This window comes from Sus scrofa, chromosome 11 (genome assembly GCF_000003025.6).
Source record: "Sus scrofa isolate TJ Tabasco breed Duroc chromosome 11, Sscrofa11.1, whole genome shotgun sequence".
Classification (NCBI taxonomy): Eukaryota; Metazoa; Chordata; class Mammalia; order Artiodactyla; family Suidae; genus Sus; species Sus scrofa.
The window spans coordinates 78793670-78809297 of record NC_010453.5 but is presented as its reverse complement, the minus strand read 5'-3'; the positions used below and the strand labels follow the sequence as shown (position 1 = coordinate 78809297).

Here is a 15628-nt window from a genome sequence, read left to right as displayed (position 1 = left end):
GGGGCTTTGCTGGTAGCCTTGTAACCATGATCTTGTGTCCTTCGGCCGTGACCTCTGGTCCCTCAGCCATGGCCCCAGCTCACCTTTCAAGGTGCTCACTCCCCGTGGGAAGCAGGAAACCCACCCCTGACTCCCCAGAAGGAGGGTGCTCCCTGGCCTTGGATTTGCAACCACAGCCAGTCCACTGTCACCTGTGACACACAGGACGTTGCCCTTGAGAGAGGAGCCAAGCCCCCCGCAGGACAGGCCTCTGTGCCCACGGCCCTGGTCAAGTTCTGATGTGCCGAGGAGAGGCAGCCGCTCCCACTTGCGGGGTCCCCAACGCCAGCCAAGGAGCTGGGACAGGGTCCCCCAGGCCCAGACACCACCTGTCCTAGCCCCCGGAGGCCTGGGCCTTGATAAGATCTCGGACATAGGAGGCTGAGCCTGGAAAAGCATCACCTACTGTCACTGAGGGATTGAGGCGTGGTTTTTACAAACTCAAATCTTCCCTTCATTTGAAATTGTCTGGGTAAACCTGAGAACCTGTCTCATTTATTTTTAATCCCATGTTTTCAAATTGAGGTTTTCCTCTCCAGCTGTCCTTCTCTCAGCTGGTAAAATGCCTGTGACGTGTGCATGTGGTTTGCAGTCGGGGCCCCCTTGTGTGTCAGAACACATGAGAGGGGCTGGGCACCACCGTGAATGAGAGGAGGTGACCTCAGCCTTCGCCGAGCTCGTGTTGGGTAATTATATTTAGCAAATCTATGAAGACTGCACACAAGGAAAAACCCAGCCGGCTATGAGAATATAGTAACAAGTAGTTCTGGGCCTATGCCTTCTGGCCCAGCCCTTGAGAGCATGCGCTGCCTGGCACTGACCCAGCTGCCACCAAGAGGGGACAGCATGGACTTTGGGAGAGGGCTGGAAGCGTGTCCTGCAGGGCTTCCCAGACAGCCTGTCTCTTTGCTGAGATTTTTCGTCCCTACTTCCTTCAAGCGCTGGGCAATCCCCCGAGGCCGGTTGTGAAGCTGCCTTGAAGCCTCTCCGATGAATCCACTGGCCATGTCACCATGTGGGACTGCTGACCGCTTTCCTGGTTCTTGGTTGACAGCGAGCTTCTGTTCCCGACATTTGGGGGTGTCACATGACAGACCCGGCCCTCCTGGAGCATTCCCGTGACACAGCGCCCACGTGTGGGCACCACCTGCTACTGCAGGTGACCTCTGCTGATGGGGAGGCATTCCTCTTTGGGGTGCAGGGGTCATTACATTTCCACGGGGTGGGGGAACCCCCCCAGCGGGGCACGGGGCCTTGTCACAGCTGAGGGTGGAGGCCCAGAACCCAGCATGGCCTGTGGGGGGCAGGCCCTCCTTGTGGTCTCCTGACTCTGAGCTGTGCCCCCAGCCCCGGTCTCTGCCTTCCCTCCACCTGCAGAGCTTTCCATTCACTCCCACGGTGTCCAAGGTTTAGCTGCAGCAAATCCAAGGTGGCCAGGTGCTCGAGCACCTTATCCACACCCCAAGAAAGTGCGTCATGCGTTAGAGTTAGCAGGCGACCCGAGCTCTGGGCCCCGGACAGCTGGCAGGCCTGTCTGTGCTGAGCTGCTCGGGGCGGGGAGGGCTCCAGGGCCCAGAAGAAGTGTCACTGTCGGGGGAGATTGCAGGAACAAAGGCCAAAGCCCGTGTGTACAGGGCCCCAACATCCGCTGCACCCCTGACGCCGCCCCTGGGGCCCCCACCCACGCCAAGCGGCCCTAACTCAAGCCCTACTCCCCGAAGTCCACAGAGGCCTTGCTCGTGCACAACTGGGACTGAGCAGCATCTCATGGGACCTCCAGTGGCGGGCGGGTGAGTGCACCAGAGGCACCTCTCGGCAGCATCTGACGGAACCTCGGTTTGTTGGTTATTGTGTTTTTCAGAATCAGCCCTTTGGTATGAATTGCCTCAGAAACCCCGTGTGGCTGCCCTTCAAGGTGGCTCTGCCCCCACCGCCCCCTGCCCCGGGCCGCAGCTCCACTCAAACAAGCGTGGCGCAGCTTCGGAAGAAAAGGGATTGATGCATAAAGACAGGAGCAGCCGGACAAAGCCACATGAGACCCACCGGAAGGGGGCAGACAGGGCGTGGGGACACTGTGGGGACCTGGTGAGAGCTGGGGACAGAGTGAGTATGTGTGTGTGTTCATGTGTGTGCCGTATACATGCATGCATGCGTTTATGTGTATGTGTGTGTGTTGTGCACAGGTGTGTGTGTGTGCATGTGCATAAGTGTGTGTGCAGTTCATGTGTGCTGCACACGTGTTGTATGTGTACACTGTATGTGTGTGCATGTGTGTGTCATGTACAGGTGTGTATGTGTATCTGTGTTGCTTGTGCATATGTGTGCATGTGTGCAGGCATGTGTGTGCACGTGCATGTGTGTGCGTGTATACGTGCCTGTGTGACGTGTGTGTATCCCGTGCATCTGCACACTTGTGTGTGTGATTTTGAGGGACAGCGTGCACCAGGACTGTATCACAATCTAGAAAGACCGTTCCTATTTTAAACTTTTATTTTCACCCTTTTCTACTTTGATGGAAATTGCATTTTTTGTTTGTTACAAACAAAAAGTGGTGGCGAGGCGTCTGCAGATTCTCCGGGTCAATAACGAAACGTGTCTGGGGCGGGGGGCGGGGGGGGACCTTTTCACCACAGTGGTTGTCTGAGTCGCCACCGAGGTGGAGGAACGGGCAGTCTCCTCGGCTCCCACGGAGGCCCGAGTGCCCGGCCCAGTGCCCTGCAGGGACCCCGAGGCTTGTGCACACAGAGGATGAAAGGACAGGGTTCAGGCCCCTGTGGAGGACCCCCCAGCTTGGGCTCTAGGCCTCATTGGTGGGGAGCGGCCACCCAGGGCAAGACGTGCCTGGAGGGCAAATGCCGATCGCGGGCCACTCACACAGAGACAGGCGAGCTGCCGCGCTGGGGGCCGAGGGCGGCCCTGTCCTCCGAGCCGGATGGCGTGTCCCCTGCCCAGGGGGCCGGGGAACAGCTAAAGTGAGGACTATTGTTCACTGCTGGACAGCGAGACCCCTCAGAGGGTGCCCGAGCAGGGGGCTGCACCCGAGGCAGCGCACAGCCCAGGGCCTGGAAGACCCACAAAGAAAGCCTGCCACCGGGAGTCACCATGAGCCCCACCCGGCAGCGCGGGGCTGCCCCGCACCGCGCCTCCCCCGCCCCGCCTCACCCCCGGCCCCAGAGGCCGAGACTGGAGGCAGGTGGGGATGTCCCTCCGGCCCAGCGGGGAAAGAGGTGCGAAGCGCCTGGAGTCACCGTCATCACCACCACGGAGCCCGGAGCTAGTCTGCGAGACCAGACGCTGCGGCCACGTGGCTGATGCAGGCCAGGCCGCTGGGACCCCTGCTGCGTCCTGGCTCCTGGAGCTGCGGGGGCAGCCCTGCTCTCGCCGTGTGGGTGCTGACCGGTTCATTGTTTTCCATGTGCTCATTTAAGTTTTAAAGATTTGAAAATAAAAGTCAAGTGACTACAGGACTTTTGCTGCCTGTGTGTAACTGCTCGGCTTGAGTGTCCCGGGGGGCTCTCCCGAGCGGGAGCGGGCGACGAGAAAGCCGATGTCACACGTAGGTTGTGATTGCACCCCAACAGACCCGCTAGCTGACGGAATCGCCACGAACCTGTAAGTGTATCGTCTGTAGCAGGTGTGGCAGATTTAGCCCAAAACATTGAATAATCTTTTAGTGTGGGTCCCACGTAAAATTTAGGACACGCACAAAAAGCTCTTTGTTGTTTATCTGCAATTCAGCCGTGCCCAGTGCCCTGTCTCGCCGGCTGTCCAAGCAGGAGATGAAGGCAGAGGGTCCCCACGGGGACGCTGGTTCCCCATAAGGGGCTACGCCTCTGCACCGGGGGCCCGGGTGGCGGGGGCCAGACCGCACCTCCGCTGAGCTTTAAATCCTGTGTTCACAGCCATGAGGACCCAGAGCGCATTAAGCAGGCTTGGAAACCAGCAGTGGTCCTTCACTGAACGTCGTGAGCTGGATGTTCAGCCAGGACCAATCAATGTGTCCCATCCCAGGTTACAGAGCCAGCGCTGGGGCGGCACAGCAATTAGTGGGGCCAGAAACCCAGCCTCCCTCAGCCCACGGGTCCGCATCTCGGGCCTCCCACATGTTCAGGTGGCAGTTGCAGGTCACAGGCCAAAAGCACCTGGTGGTTCTGCAAGACCCTTCCAGAACATTCTATGACTGCAGCACACAGAAGAGAGGCTATCCTGCAGGCTTATTCACCAGGAAAGGGGCCCAGAGGCACACCTTAAATGTCCCACCAATGAGCTGGCCTCTTACACCTGACAGCTCTGACCCCACACCTGGGGGCCGGCCTCCTGCAGCAGCTCCAGACCAGGAGGGCTGCTGGTCCCAGGTGTCCGAGCAGCAGCTCAGAGCTCGAGCTCCTCAGGGTCACTCCTCTCCCCTGGCTGCAGGGGGAGCAGGTGGCGTGACGGTCCGGATGGGGCGGGGCTTCCCACGCTCCGTGTTGAGTCGCAGGAGGCAGCCTCTGCTGCTGCTGGGAGGAGGGAGTGACCCCAGCTCACGCTGGGGCTATGGAGGACCCCATCTCCTCAGCCCCTCGGGACCCAGTCTCTTTGCCCTCACAGGACCCTGTCACTACATCCCAGCAGGACCCCGTCACTTCATCCCCTCGGGACCCCGTCGCATCATCCCCTTGGGGACCCCGTCACTTCGCCCCCACAGAACCCCATATCAGCCCCTCCAGACAGGTAACTGGCACAGCCCCTCTGGCGGCCGCGTGGCCCACGCTCAGCCAGCATGTCCTGGCCGCAGGGCCTCCTGGACCTGCGGGACTCCACTGTCGTTCCTTGAGTGTGAGCTGCAAGGAACTCAGAAGTTCTTTCCTGAAAGGACAGAGACCCCTCTTCTGGAAATGAGCCCCCAGAACCTACATCCTCCCCAGGCTCCTCTCCTGCCGAGCCCTCAAGAGGGTCTCAGATTCCCAGGCCATCGCCACCCGATCCCAGCTGAGGAGTGACCGGCCTCTAGAGGCAGCTGCTGCACACTTGCGTTCTCCAAGTTAGAGCGCCAAGGCGCTCGGTGAGACCTGGAGGCTCGGGTGGTGGCTGGGGCTGTGTGTGTCCGCGTTCCACGGGTTAGGGCTTTAAATCTTAGAGTGGTCGCTGGAGGGAGACAGGGGTGGTGCTGGCCCTGACCGTCAGACTGCAAACCCCACGAAGCAAGACCGACTCAGAGCTGACCCCAGAGGTGAGATCGGGAGAGGTCCAGACAGAAACAGCCTGGCTTTGCGGTCAAGAGGCCGAGTCCGGTGGTCAGCAGGTGCTGGGGGGACTGCTAGGCCGCCCTGCCAGTGGGGGTGGACTTGCGCCCGGTTGTCACCAGCTGGAGATGCTCTCAGGAGGAAGAGGAGCCAAGAGGAGGGGCCGCTATTGTCAGCCTCACTCCCAGACCCCATACCCTCCCTCCTTCTGGACACACGGCCCTGGCCAGCGAGGTGACCCCATCGGAGACTCAGGACCCAGCAATGTCCTGGGCGAGCAGGTGGTGACCGGCCAGGCCCTGGCAATGACCAGGTGGCTAGAGGGCAGGGCCAGGAGCTGGGCACTAAGGGAAATGGGCCTCTCAGCAGAGCCCCTGAGCTCACAGGCCGGGGTTTGCAAACCTCTGAACCAACCGAGAGAAGGCAGGGCCTGGGAGTTACAGATAAGGTGCAGTTACAGTTAAGACCCAACCGAGCCTTCCTCCGTGCCCCCTGCCCAAACCGCTGCCAGCTTGCGCACCCGCGAGAGCCATGGACAACAGTGTGTGGTTATGGATCCCACCCGGGAACCACTGCCGCGTCCTTTTTTGGGTAAATGGTGCAAAAGAAGTGGGCAATTCGCCAGTGCGGGGCTCCTGACGCAGCGCGTGCGCTCTGGCTGGACTGCCCCGCCGGTGCTGAGCGCCTCGGTCACAGCCATGGCCACGCAGATGGCCACCAGGAGGCGCTCGGCTGGCTCGGGAGGCGGCTGTGGCGCCGCTTTTCCTCTGGTCTAGGAGACCAGGCACAGCCCCGACTTGGACGAGGGCGCTGCCTCCGGCGCGGAGACCCCCTTCATGTCATCGGGCATCTGCCCGTCGGGTCGCCACACGTTCAGGTCCCCGAAAATGCCCGTCTCGATCATCTCCTCCTGCCAGGGGATGGGGCACGTGCCGGTGGCAAACTCCTGGAAGAATTCTGTGTCTCCTTTGTCAAAGACCACACCTCTGACGGTGGAAAAGACACCCACGTCCTGGATGTTCTTTGCATACACGGTCCTGGAGTCCGGGATGAAGGGGGGGGCCAGCATCCCTGCGACAAGAAGGAAGCCTCGGTGTCACACGACCAGCAGGAGGAGGCAGCCCTTTGCCTCAGGGTCCTGGTGGAGGTGCAGACAGCGATGCCCCCGTGGGGCTCTGGGTGAGGCTGCATCCCCCTCTGCGTCCTCCCCGGGAGCCCTGCCACGGTGGTCAGCACAGTCCCGGCCACACTGTCTCCCCCCGCGCCACTGCTCTCACCATCTCTGCAACCGCCCGACCCCTGAGCCTGTATCTCTGCAGCCCCTCCACCCCTGCACCCACCACCTCTGCAGAACCCCCCCCAAGTGCCGGCCTCCCGGTCTGAGTTCACCCCTCGATCTCAGTACTAAAATCCTGGAACCTCTCACCCCGACCCCCCTCACATGCACCCCGGGCAGGGTCAGCCCAGCCGGACTCTTGCAGTGGCCTCAGGACTAACTTCAGGCTCCCAGGGTCTCAGCTCCTGACCCCGGGAGCTGCCTGCCCTCGCTCTGCCCTGGGCTGCTCAGGGCACCCCCGCTGGCACCCACCTGCCCACCCCGCGACTGCCTCCATTCTGACCCTTCCCCGTGAAAGTATCTGCTCCTGCGGGCCTCCCACCTGCTGACCGTGGGCTCCGGGGCGTGCGGGTCCCCGCTCCTCTCTCACAGACACACGCGCACACACGCACTCACACGCTGTCTTACACATGACCTAAGAGCAAACGCTGCCTGAGTGAGTGAGTGTCCCCAGCTGATGCCTGAGAACTCCCACCCGAACGCGGCCGCGGCTCCTTAAAGGAAACGCCTGACCGCAGGTTCAGATCTTAGTTCAAAGGGGGCTCGGCGGGTTATCCGCACGCTCCGTCAATGCTCGTTGCCTCTGCGCCCCCCACCCCCAGGGAGCCCATCCTGGGCAGGTTGGAATGGAGTGTGGGGACAGAGGACACTGCAGGGAGCACACAGCCCGGGCCACCCACCCTGCTGACCTCACGCTCAGCTTCCAGCCAAGGGGATGGGTGGCCAGCGAGGGTCACCTGACAGACCCCAGCCCCCGCGCCCAAGGTGCGGGGACAGTACCGGCCTCCAGCTGCCGCCAGTTCATGTCCCTGAAGAGGGGGCTGGCACGGAGGCCGTCACAGGTGCCGTCTCTGAAGCCCAGGCGCTGCTCGGGGTCCTTCTGCAGCAGCGCCTCGCAGAAGTCCTTGCTGGCCTGGCTGAACTTGTCAGAGTAGGTGACTGCCTCCTCAAGGACCCTCTGCTTCAGCTCCTTGTTCTCCACCTGCACGCAGACGCGGCGGTCAGCCACCCTCCGCGAGAGCGTTCAGAGAGCTCAGGATGGCCAGTCGGGGCGTGAAAGCCTGCGCTCCACAGCCATTCCCTCCCCAGCTTGCCAGGCCCGAGCTGGCAGAGGTCTGTCTGCCAAGGGGCAGACACCTGTGGGGGTCCCTGGCGCTCTAGTTCAAAACAACTCCCTGGAGCATAGCTGACAACCCGTGAAACCCATTTCCAGTGGCGCCGTCGCCAGGGAGCTCCCACCATCGCCGGAAAGTCTCCGCCCCACTTCGACCCAAGGCTCTCCTCTCCCGTCATCAGGTTTGCCCTTCCCAAAACGCCCTAAAATTTCCTCAGCTTCCTAAAACAGCTTCCTAAAACTTCCCGAACTTCCTAAAACGCCACAGAAGTGGAATCACACACAGTCACTCTTCTGGGCTGGGTTCTTTCATTCGTGGCGACAGGTTCGAGGCCCAAGCACGTTACGGGTGTACCCGAGGCTCCCTCCCATCGTATGAAGGGACCACATACAAAGAACCACGTCTGGAGGAAACCACGGACGGACCATGAGTGGAGACCTGGCAATGGACCGTGGACTGGACAGACCACAAAACGGACAGACCTCGGATGGAGGGAGCCCGGGATGGATGCCCACAGAAGGGCCGCTTGGTCATAACAGCTCCTTATGCTCAGTTCTGCCCAGAAAGCAGGGGTTCAGGGACGAGGGCTCAGAGGCAGAGCTTCTACCTCCGCCAGAGGCTGGTGTTTTGTGTTATTTTGCTCTGTGAGCTGCCGAGAGGCAGAGACTTGTCACTGGAGTTCGAGGCAGAGGTACAGGTATGAGGTGACTCTACACGTGAGTCACAGAGGGGGTCTTCGCTCTCGGGACCGGGACCCCGTTTGCTCCCAAGCTGTCCCTGGGAAAGGCAGGAGGGCTGGGCAGGGGCACGGGGTCCAGGCAGAAGAAAGTGATGGCCATGACTTTCAGACAGGCCGAGGGCCGTGGGGAAGGTTCCCACCAGGCCTCCTCACCCCCTTGCGTCTGCCCCGTGAACAGCCGTCCGCTCTGGGCCAAGCCAGCACTGGGCCCAGGGAAGCGGCCAGTGGCTCCTGCAATTGCAACAGTGACGAGGCCTCTGAATGTCACTTGTCCGTGGTCCTGCGGGGCTGGAGCACGGCACCAGGAGATGCGGGGTAGCTGTCTGGGGCCAGGGGATGGGGAGGCAGGGCCCCAGCACGGTCACTCCTGGTGCCCACTGCCCCCCTCTGCCAACGTCCAGGGAAGCTGCTGGGCTGGAGCAGGGAGGGAGGGGGAGAGGCTGACAGAAGCGGCCAGTGGGGTGAGCAGCGCCCTATCTTCCCAGGGCTGAGCACTGCCCAAGGGGTGGGTGGCGCATCCAGCCTCCTTTGCCCCTGCCATGCCCTTGGTGGCCCATCACGTGAGGTTACCGTGTCCCCTGCCTTCTGAAGGACGTATCACAATAAGCCTAGTGCTTCCCCAGCAGGGAGGGTCACCGGGCCACCTGGGGGGACACCTATTCTATGACCCCAACAAGGAGGGTCACCAGGTCAGCTGGGGACACTGCTCTATGACCCACCACCAGTGGAGCTAGTGCCAGGACAGCTGCAGGGCACCGGGTGGCCACCTCCTACCTTCTCTCCGCGGGCTCGGAAGGGACCTCTGGCCGCGATCATCTCATACAGCGTGACCCCCAGGGCAAAGTAATCCACCGCGAAGCCGTACTCCTCCCCCCGCAGGAGCTCCGGGGCCATGAACCCTGCGACGGGAGCACAGTGTGGCTCAGAGGCCAGCGCACGCGGGCGCTCACGTGCCACCTTGCTCCGGGACACGCAGGGCTGCCTGGGCCCTGGGGGGTGTCAGGCAGGACCTCACCCACCCACGAGGAAGCGCACCCCCTCCCCATGACAACCAGACACTGTCCCCTTGGGCAGGACTGCCCCCGGGGGGGCCTCTCCACTGGGGGGCCTCACCCCCACTTTGGTGCCCACGCATACGGAGCCAGTGTCTCCAGACCTGCAGGATGGCGGGGTGTGGTCAGAGGCTGGCGCGCAGATTGCCGCCGAAAGGGCACCAAGGACAGACATTCTGAAGGGCCGTCCAGACGCCCCGTGGCCCAAGCGCGCGACACTGCGGGTGGGGGCCTCGTGCCGGGCTCCGCAGGGTGAAGGGGACCCCCGAGAACAAGCTCCCTCCCTCAGCACCCCTCAGAGGCCAGCCCAGAGAAGGAAGGCCACCCAGGGAAGGGTGGGCGGGCCAGCCTCTGGGGCCGGGGCCACTCCCCTGGGCGGGTCTGGGCTCTGCTGGTTTTAGACGATGTCGCCCCCAAAGCACGGCTGATTCTGTCCCTTGTCTCCAGCCCTCCCTGCCCTCTGTTCACTGTGTTCGGGATGTGCTCCCAGGAGGGAGTGGCTGGGAACACGGGCCAGGCTGAGGTGACCACAGGACATTCTCCCAGTGAGGTGGCAGGAGTCAAACTGCAAAGAACTTCCTGGGCCCGAACACAGCTTCCTTCGGGGACTGAGTTACCGACTGTGCCGCGGCTCAGACTTGGAGACAGCCGGGCTGACCCACCACACCTTCTCACGGATCGGGACAGGAGCACCAGCCCACTGCAGAGCGTCCCTGCCCCAAATAGCCCAGGGCACCTCCAGCCTGCTGCACCCACTCCGTCCCACAGGACGTGTCTTTTCTCCCCGGGGTCTTACGCGGCGACAGTGAATTGTTGTGCGAAAGGAGGGAGGAGTGAGCAATGAGGGAGTGACCTGCCTTGGCCTGGGTACCTGCTCCTCCTCCTGGTGGACCCGTCTCCGCTGCCCCCACCCTGGGGCTGGCTGAGCGCCTGTCACCGCCAGTCCCAGCTTGGCAGCAGCAGCGGCATCGGCTCCAAGGGACCTGGGCTGAAGGGAGTGGGGGCCCAGGAAAGGGCACAGCGGGCTCCCCAGGGCTCCGCTGGACACCCCACCTTCTAGCTCACACCCTAACCGGAGGCTGGTGGAGGCTCAGTCCCTGCGCTGTCACCCCCGCCCCCCAACCCGCAAGGTCAGTGTTGGGAGCAGCTGAACTGCAAGGCCTGGGCGCCCCCTAGTGGCCAGCAGGGCCTTGTGCAGCCAGGGTGGCAACAGCCCGAGGTCAACCCTGCTCTGGGGTGGGTCCCCAGTAAAGGAAGATATTCTCCCAGGAACAGGCGAGGGGCCTTCCCGCTCACACACTCACCCCGGGACAGGAACCTCATGGATCTGGCCAGGATCCAGAAAATTCGACAGGACCTTTCCCTAAATAAAGCCACAGGTGAGCCAGACCCACTGTGGGGACAAGCACAGCCCCAAAGGGGCCCGAAGCACAGGACTGGGAGGATCTGGACAAAACGACATCCAAATGGCCCCAGGGCCAAGCAGCACTTTCTCCCCAAAGCCCCACAAGCAGGAAGAAGCTGGTTTGCTAGAAATCCCGCAGGAGCCCCAGGCATCAGACGCGGAGGGAGGGGACACCTGCCGCCTGCACTGTGTGCGCCGCGGTGGTCCTGCCCGTCACCACGTGGCCTGTGGCGCAGCGAGAGCCCCCCGGGCTTCTTCTCTGCACTCTGCCTGGGGGGGCTAGTGAGGGGGCAGCAGAACTCCTTGTGCACACGTGCACACACACAGACTCACGCAAGTCACATGTGAACACAGACACGCACGTACAGACACACACGTACAGTCACATGTGAACGCAGATACACACACGCACACAGACTCACGTGCACAGTCACATGAGAACACGGACACACACACAGATTCACCGTGCACACAGACAACACACACGCTCGGCACAAGGCAGCCACTCCTCCTGTAAGGCCTCAACCTCCAGCCCCACGTCCACCCTTGGCCACCATGTGGGGCCAGGTCCCCCTCCAGCTCCCCCTGCTCTGCTGGCCCAGGAGGCGTCATAGCCCAGCCCCTGTGGGGGAGGCGAGCCATGGCCCCTGCTCTGCTCACCACGCAGCACAGACCCTCAGGCTCTGCCCACAGCCGGCACCATGGAGCCTCCACCACTGGGGCGCGTGTCACACCTGGAGTGACTTTTGGGGCCAGGGTCACCCCTGCGGTGGGCGCCAGTTCACAGCACATCTGTCCCCGCCGGTCCCCCGGCTTCACTCTGAGGGCTGAGGGACGAGGAGCAGCCTCCCTACAGCCCCCAGCCCTCACGGAGCCACCTGCCCCGGCCCCCTCGCCACCCCCCTCACTCTCAGGCCCTCACCGGGGGTCCCTGCGTAGCCCTTGGTCTTGGTCTGCCCGTCCTTCAGCTCCACGGCCAGCCCCAGGTCAGAAATGCGGATGTTGCCTGGGAAGCAAACACGGGCCAAGGTCACATCGCGGCACCAAGGTGTCTGGGGCTCCTGCAGGCACAAGAGCCACGCCCAACTCTGCATACATGTGTGCAGGCCCAGGCACACGCACCCAGGGGGCCTGTGGAGGAAGAGCAGGGTCCCAGCACCACCTGGAATCCGGGGCATGGCCCCCAGACGCCTCACCCCCTTCCCCAGGCTCTGCAGCAACGGCCTGTGGGGAGGGCGGCGTGTTCTCACAGGTTCTCAGGGCTGCTGGGAACCTCAGCCTTGAGGCTCATTTCCTGGTGAGAGTCCTGGGCTGACCCGTCACGGGAGGCAGAAAGTCACGGAGTGAGCACTTGGCCGTAAACAGTCTCCCTTTACTCGCAGCGCACACACTGTTCGCATCCCAGGAGGTCCCTATAACCCGAGACCTGGTCACGCACCAACTTTCACCCAAGCCCACCAAGAATCTCCATTTGGGGCAATGCCATTCTGTCCCCAAGTAGCTGAGTGACGAGAAACAAACTTGAAAAGGGTCTTGGTGCCATTTAAAAGTATAAGGACGTTTATCAAAGCCGGCCCCTCCCTCACCCATGGCAGGTCAGGCCACAGAGGTGAGCTGGGTGAGGGGAGGCAGGAGGGGAGGCTGGGTAGGGAGGTCCAGAGGGAAAGCCCGGAGGGGAGGCCGCGACGGAGGGCACCTCACCATCGTCATCCAGGAGCACGTTCTCAGGCTTGAGGTCGCGGTAGACGATGCTGTGCTGATGCAGGTGCTCCAGGCCGCTGATGATCTGGGCCGCGTAGAAGACGGCGCGTGGCTCCTGGAAGCCGGGGTTCTCCTCGTCCACATTGTAGATGTGGTACCTGTGGGCAGACCACGTGGAGCCTGTGCTTCTCTGGCACAACCGCGGGCCGTGGGCCCACAGGTTTGATGGAAAGTAAAATCTCAGGGCAACAGCGAGGCCTCCGATTCCCTCATTGTGTGTCCTTCTGGCCTCGGGGTCCAGCCTGAGGAGCACATGGCTGAGCCCCCCATCCCCCCACCCCTACCCGACCCCCTCCCATCACTTCAGAGCCCCCGGCCAAAGGAGCCAGGGTAGAGGGGGACCAAGGCGGGCTGAGGGGTCTGCCCGGGGCGCCAAGTGGGAGCGTTAGCCCGGCAGCTTCCGCCAGACGTGCGGCTCCCGGGCCGGCCTTGGGCCTCCTTCCCTTTACAGAGCAGCCAAGCCTGACAAATCAGGTCTTTAAACGAGACCACCACTGGCCGGCGCGGAGGCGAAGCAGGAGTCCAAAGAGGAGAGGGGCGGCCTTGCTCGCCCGAGCCGACGGCGGCACCCGGGGTCACGCGGCGTTTTGGGTGAGCGCAGCTGGTGCCCTGTGGTGGGGTGTGGGGTCACATGGGCGCAGGCAGTGTCACAGGCATCTACTCAGTGTAGCGTGTATGGCACAGCAAGCCGTGCTGCCGGCTAACCAGGGTGACACTGCCTGGAGCAGGGCGCAGGTGGCGGACGGCGCAGCCCAGCGGGCAGGGCGGTCAGTGGGGGCTGGCAGAGCGGCGCCGAGGCCCGGCGCCGTGTGGAGGGAAGCCTCTCTTTCACCTTAGGTCCCCTCCATTCATGATGGTCATCACCAGACAGAGGTCGGTCTTCGTTTCGAAGGCGTAGGCCAGAGACACGACGAACCTGCTGTGCACCTTCGCCAGAACCTTCTTCTCCACCATGGCACCCTGGGAAGCGGGGACGCGCCCAGAGTTAGGCGGGGAACTTGCACAAACCGGAAAGAGTCACAGTGAAATCCATGCCAAGGGGGTTGCAGACGCTAGTAACTTAGACACATGCCCCCCACGCCTGGTTCCACAGGCAAGTGGGGCGTCTCGGGCTGAGGACTCGGGCGTCCCGACCCTGCAGCCGGGGCTCGGCCGCCCAGCCTGCAAACGCCATGAGGGTCCCGCCGGCTCTTCCACCCACGTCCCAGCCCTTCCTCCCGCCCAGGCTCTGGACGGCGGAGGCCAGCCAGGGTCCACGACCAGCACCCTCCCTGCCACCTCACACCGGGTCACCCTCCGCATTCACTTTAAACCCCGGGAAGCCTGTTTAACGTGTTTAGTGTGTGCTGCAGGGAGGGTCCTTCTGCAGGACCTGGGAGCTGCCGAGGCCTTCCCGTCGCTGAGTGGGGAGACCCTCGGTGCATCTCACTCTGTAAAATCTCAGTGAGGCTCCCGTGGCAGGCAGAGGAGGCTTAGTGCCAGGGAGGGGCCGCGAGGGCAAATGCTCCACGCAGGGGCCCTGGGGTGCTCGGGGGCGCCACCTGCCCCCAGCACAGGCCGCTCTGAACGGCCGCGGGAACGGGACCCAGGCCCGTGCAGGACATTAAGCAGCTCTGGCTGACCCCGCGGGGATGGAGCCTGACGCGGTGGAGGGCACGAAGCAGAGCAGCCGCCTCACCCCCTCGGGGCCTGGAAGCACAGTGCCGCCCGCCCGGCCCCGTGGAGGCTCCTGCACCAGCCCCAGCTCTTCCTGGCACAAGCCAGGGGACGTTCCAGAAAGTCAGAGTGAAGAAGCTAGAGAACCAGCCCCACAGCCTCCGGACAGTGGCTTTCGTGATGCTGGTGACGAACCGAGAAGGACGAAGAGACGTGGCACGTCAGCCACACCAGCAACGCGGAGGCCGCTCTGCAGGGAGGAAGGCCGCACACCGCCTGTCCCTTCCCCGCCGAGGCTGGTGCTTAAGGGCAGCTGGACGGCTGAGTTGCAGGCTGGGCAGCCAAGCATGGCCTGTGCCCACTGCTCCGGCCCAGGTGCTCAGCCGCAGTACAGACCCGCGATGATGGGGCCCAGGGAACCGAGCCCCACCCAGGGTCAGCCAGCCCAGGGCGCCCCGGACCCCGCCCGTGCCCAGAACGCTGCAGCAGCACACCTGGTACCCCTTCCTCTTCTTCAGCCGCTTCTTGTTCAGCTTTTTGCACGCATACATCTTGCCAGTGGCCTTCATCTGGCAGGCGGACACCTCCCCAAAGCCGCCTCTGCCCAGGACCCTGAAGTCCAGGAACCAGTCCTCACCCACAGGCTGGGCCTCCAGCCACTTCCACTGCAGGAAGCGCAGGAAGTACAGGCTGTCCAGGTACTCCCGGAAGGGCGCCTGGCTCAGATGCGCCAGCGTGGCCTGCAGGAGGGGCTGGAAGAGCCCCTCCTCACGCCCCGAGGGCCCCTCCCTGGCCCGCGCCACCGTCCCCTCGTCCAGGAAGCCGCAGAAGAGCTTGCCCCTGGGGTCCAGGTGGTCGGCCCGGATGGCCTGGGCCTTCTGTGGTCGGAGGTCGTCATCGGCCGTGTCGTAGTCCTCAATGTCCCTCCAGAGCTCCAGGGCCGGCACGTGCCGCCCATCGGCCCTCAGGAACTGCTGGAAGAGCCGCTTGCCGATGGGCTGCTCAGAGCACACGCTCTCGAAGCCCAGGTCCAGGCTGTCCCGAAGGGCCTCGCACTGGGACAGCGGGGGCAGCCTGAGCTTGGCCAGGTACTTCCTGTCCCGGGAGGACAGGGCACTACTCCCGTCGAAGCTGCCCCGGGCAGCGATGAAGGCAGAGTTGGCCACCACCGTCTCCAGCGACCCGAAATCCATCCTAGCGCAGGCCTCCCTCCCCGTCCGGCTCCCGCGCCCCGAGCCGGCCCGACCGGCTGCCCTTGGCCTCTGGCCCGTTCCTGCCCTCTCGGGACAGGAGGGCCGGG

At 63.2% G+C, this 15628-nt stretch overlaps 1 protein-coding gene across 1 annotated transcript; it reads right to left on the bottom strand.

Moving 5' to 3' along the window:
• Positions 6007 to 15628, bottom strand: GRK1 (G protein-coupled receptor kinase 1). The gene is made up of 7 exons (XM_003357908.3): positions 14823 to 15628; positions 13505 to 13632; positions 12613 to 12770; positions 11834 to 11917; positions 9229 to 9353; positions 7381 to 7582; positions 6007 to 6335 (listed from the first exon to the last, which is right to left on the bottom strand). The coding sequence occupies exons 1-7, from the start codon at positions 15519 to 15521 to the stop codon at positions 6037 to 6039; spliced, it is 1695 nt and encodes a 564-aa protein (XP_003357956.1). The 5' UTR covers positions 15522 to 15628; the 3' UTR covers positions 6007 to 6036.

Excerpts from the sequence above, each read along its gene's own strand:
- GRK1 (XM_003357908.3), bottom strand. The coding sequence starts at position 15,521 with ATGGATTTCGGGTCGCTGGAGACGGTGGTGGCCAACTCTGCCTTCATC. Across the intron at positions 7,583-9,228 it reads TCCGAGCCCGCGGAGAGAAG|GTGGAGAACAAGGAGCTGAA; the intron begins GTAGGAGGTGGC and ends GTCTGCGTGCAG. Across the intron at positions 6,336-7,380 it reads CTGGCGGCAGCTGGAGGCCG|GGATGCTGGCCCCCCCCTTC; the intron begins GTACTGTCCCCG and ends TTCTTGTCGCAG.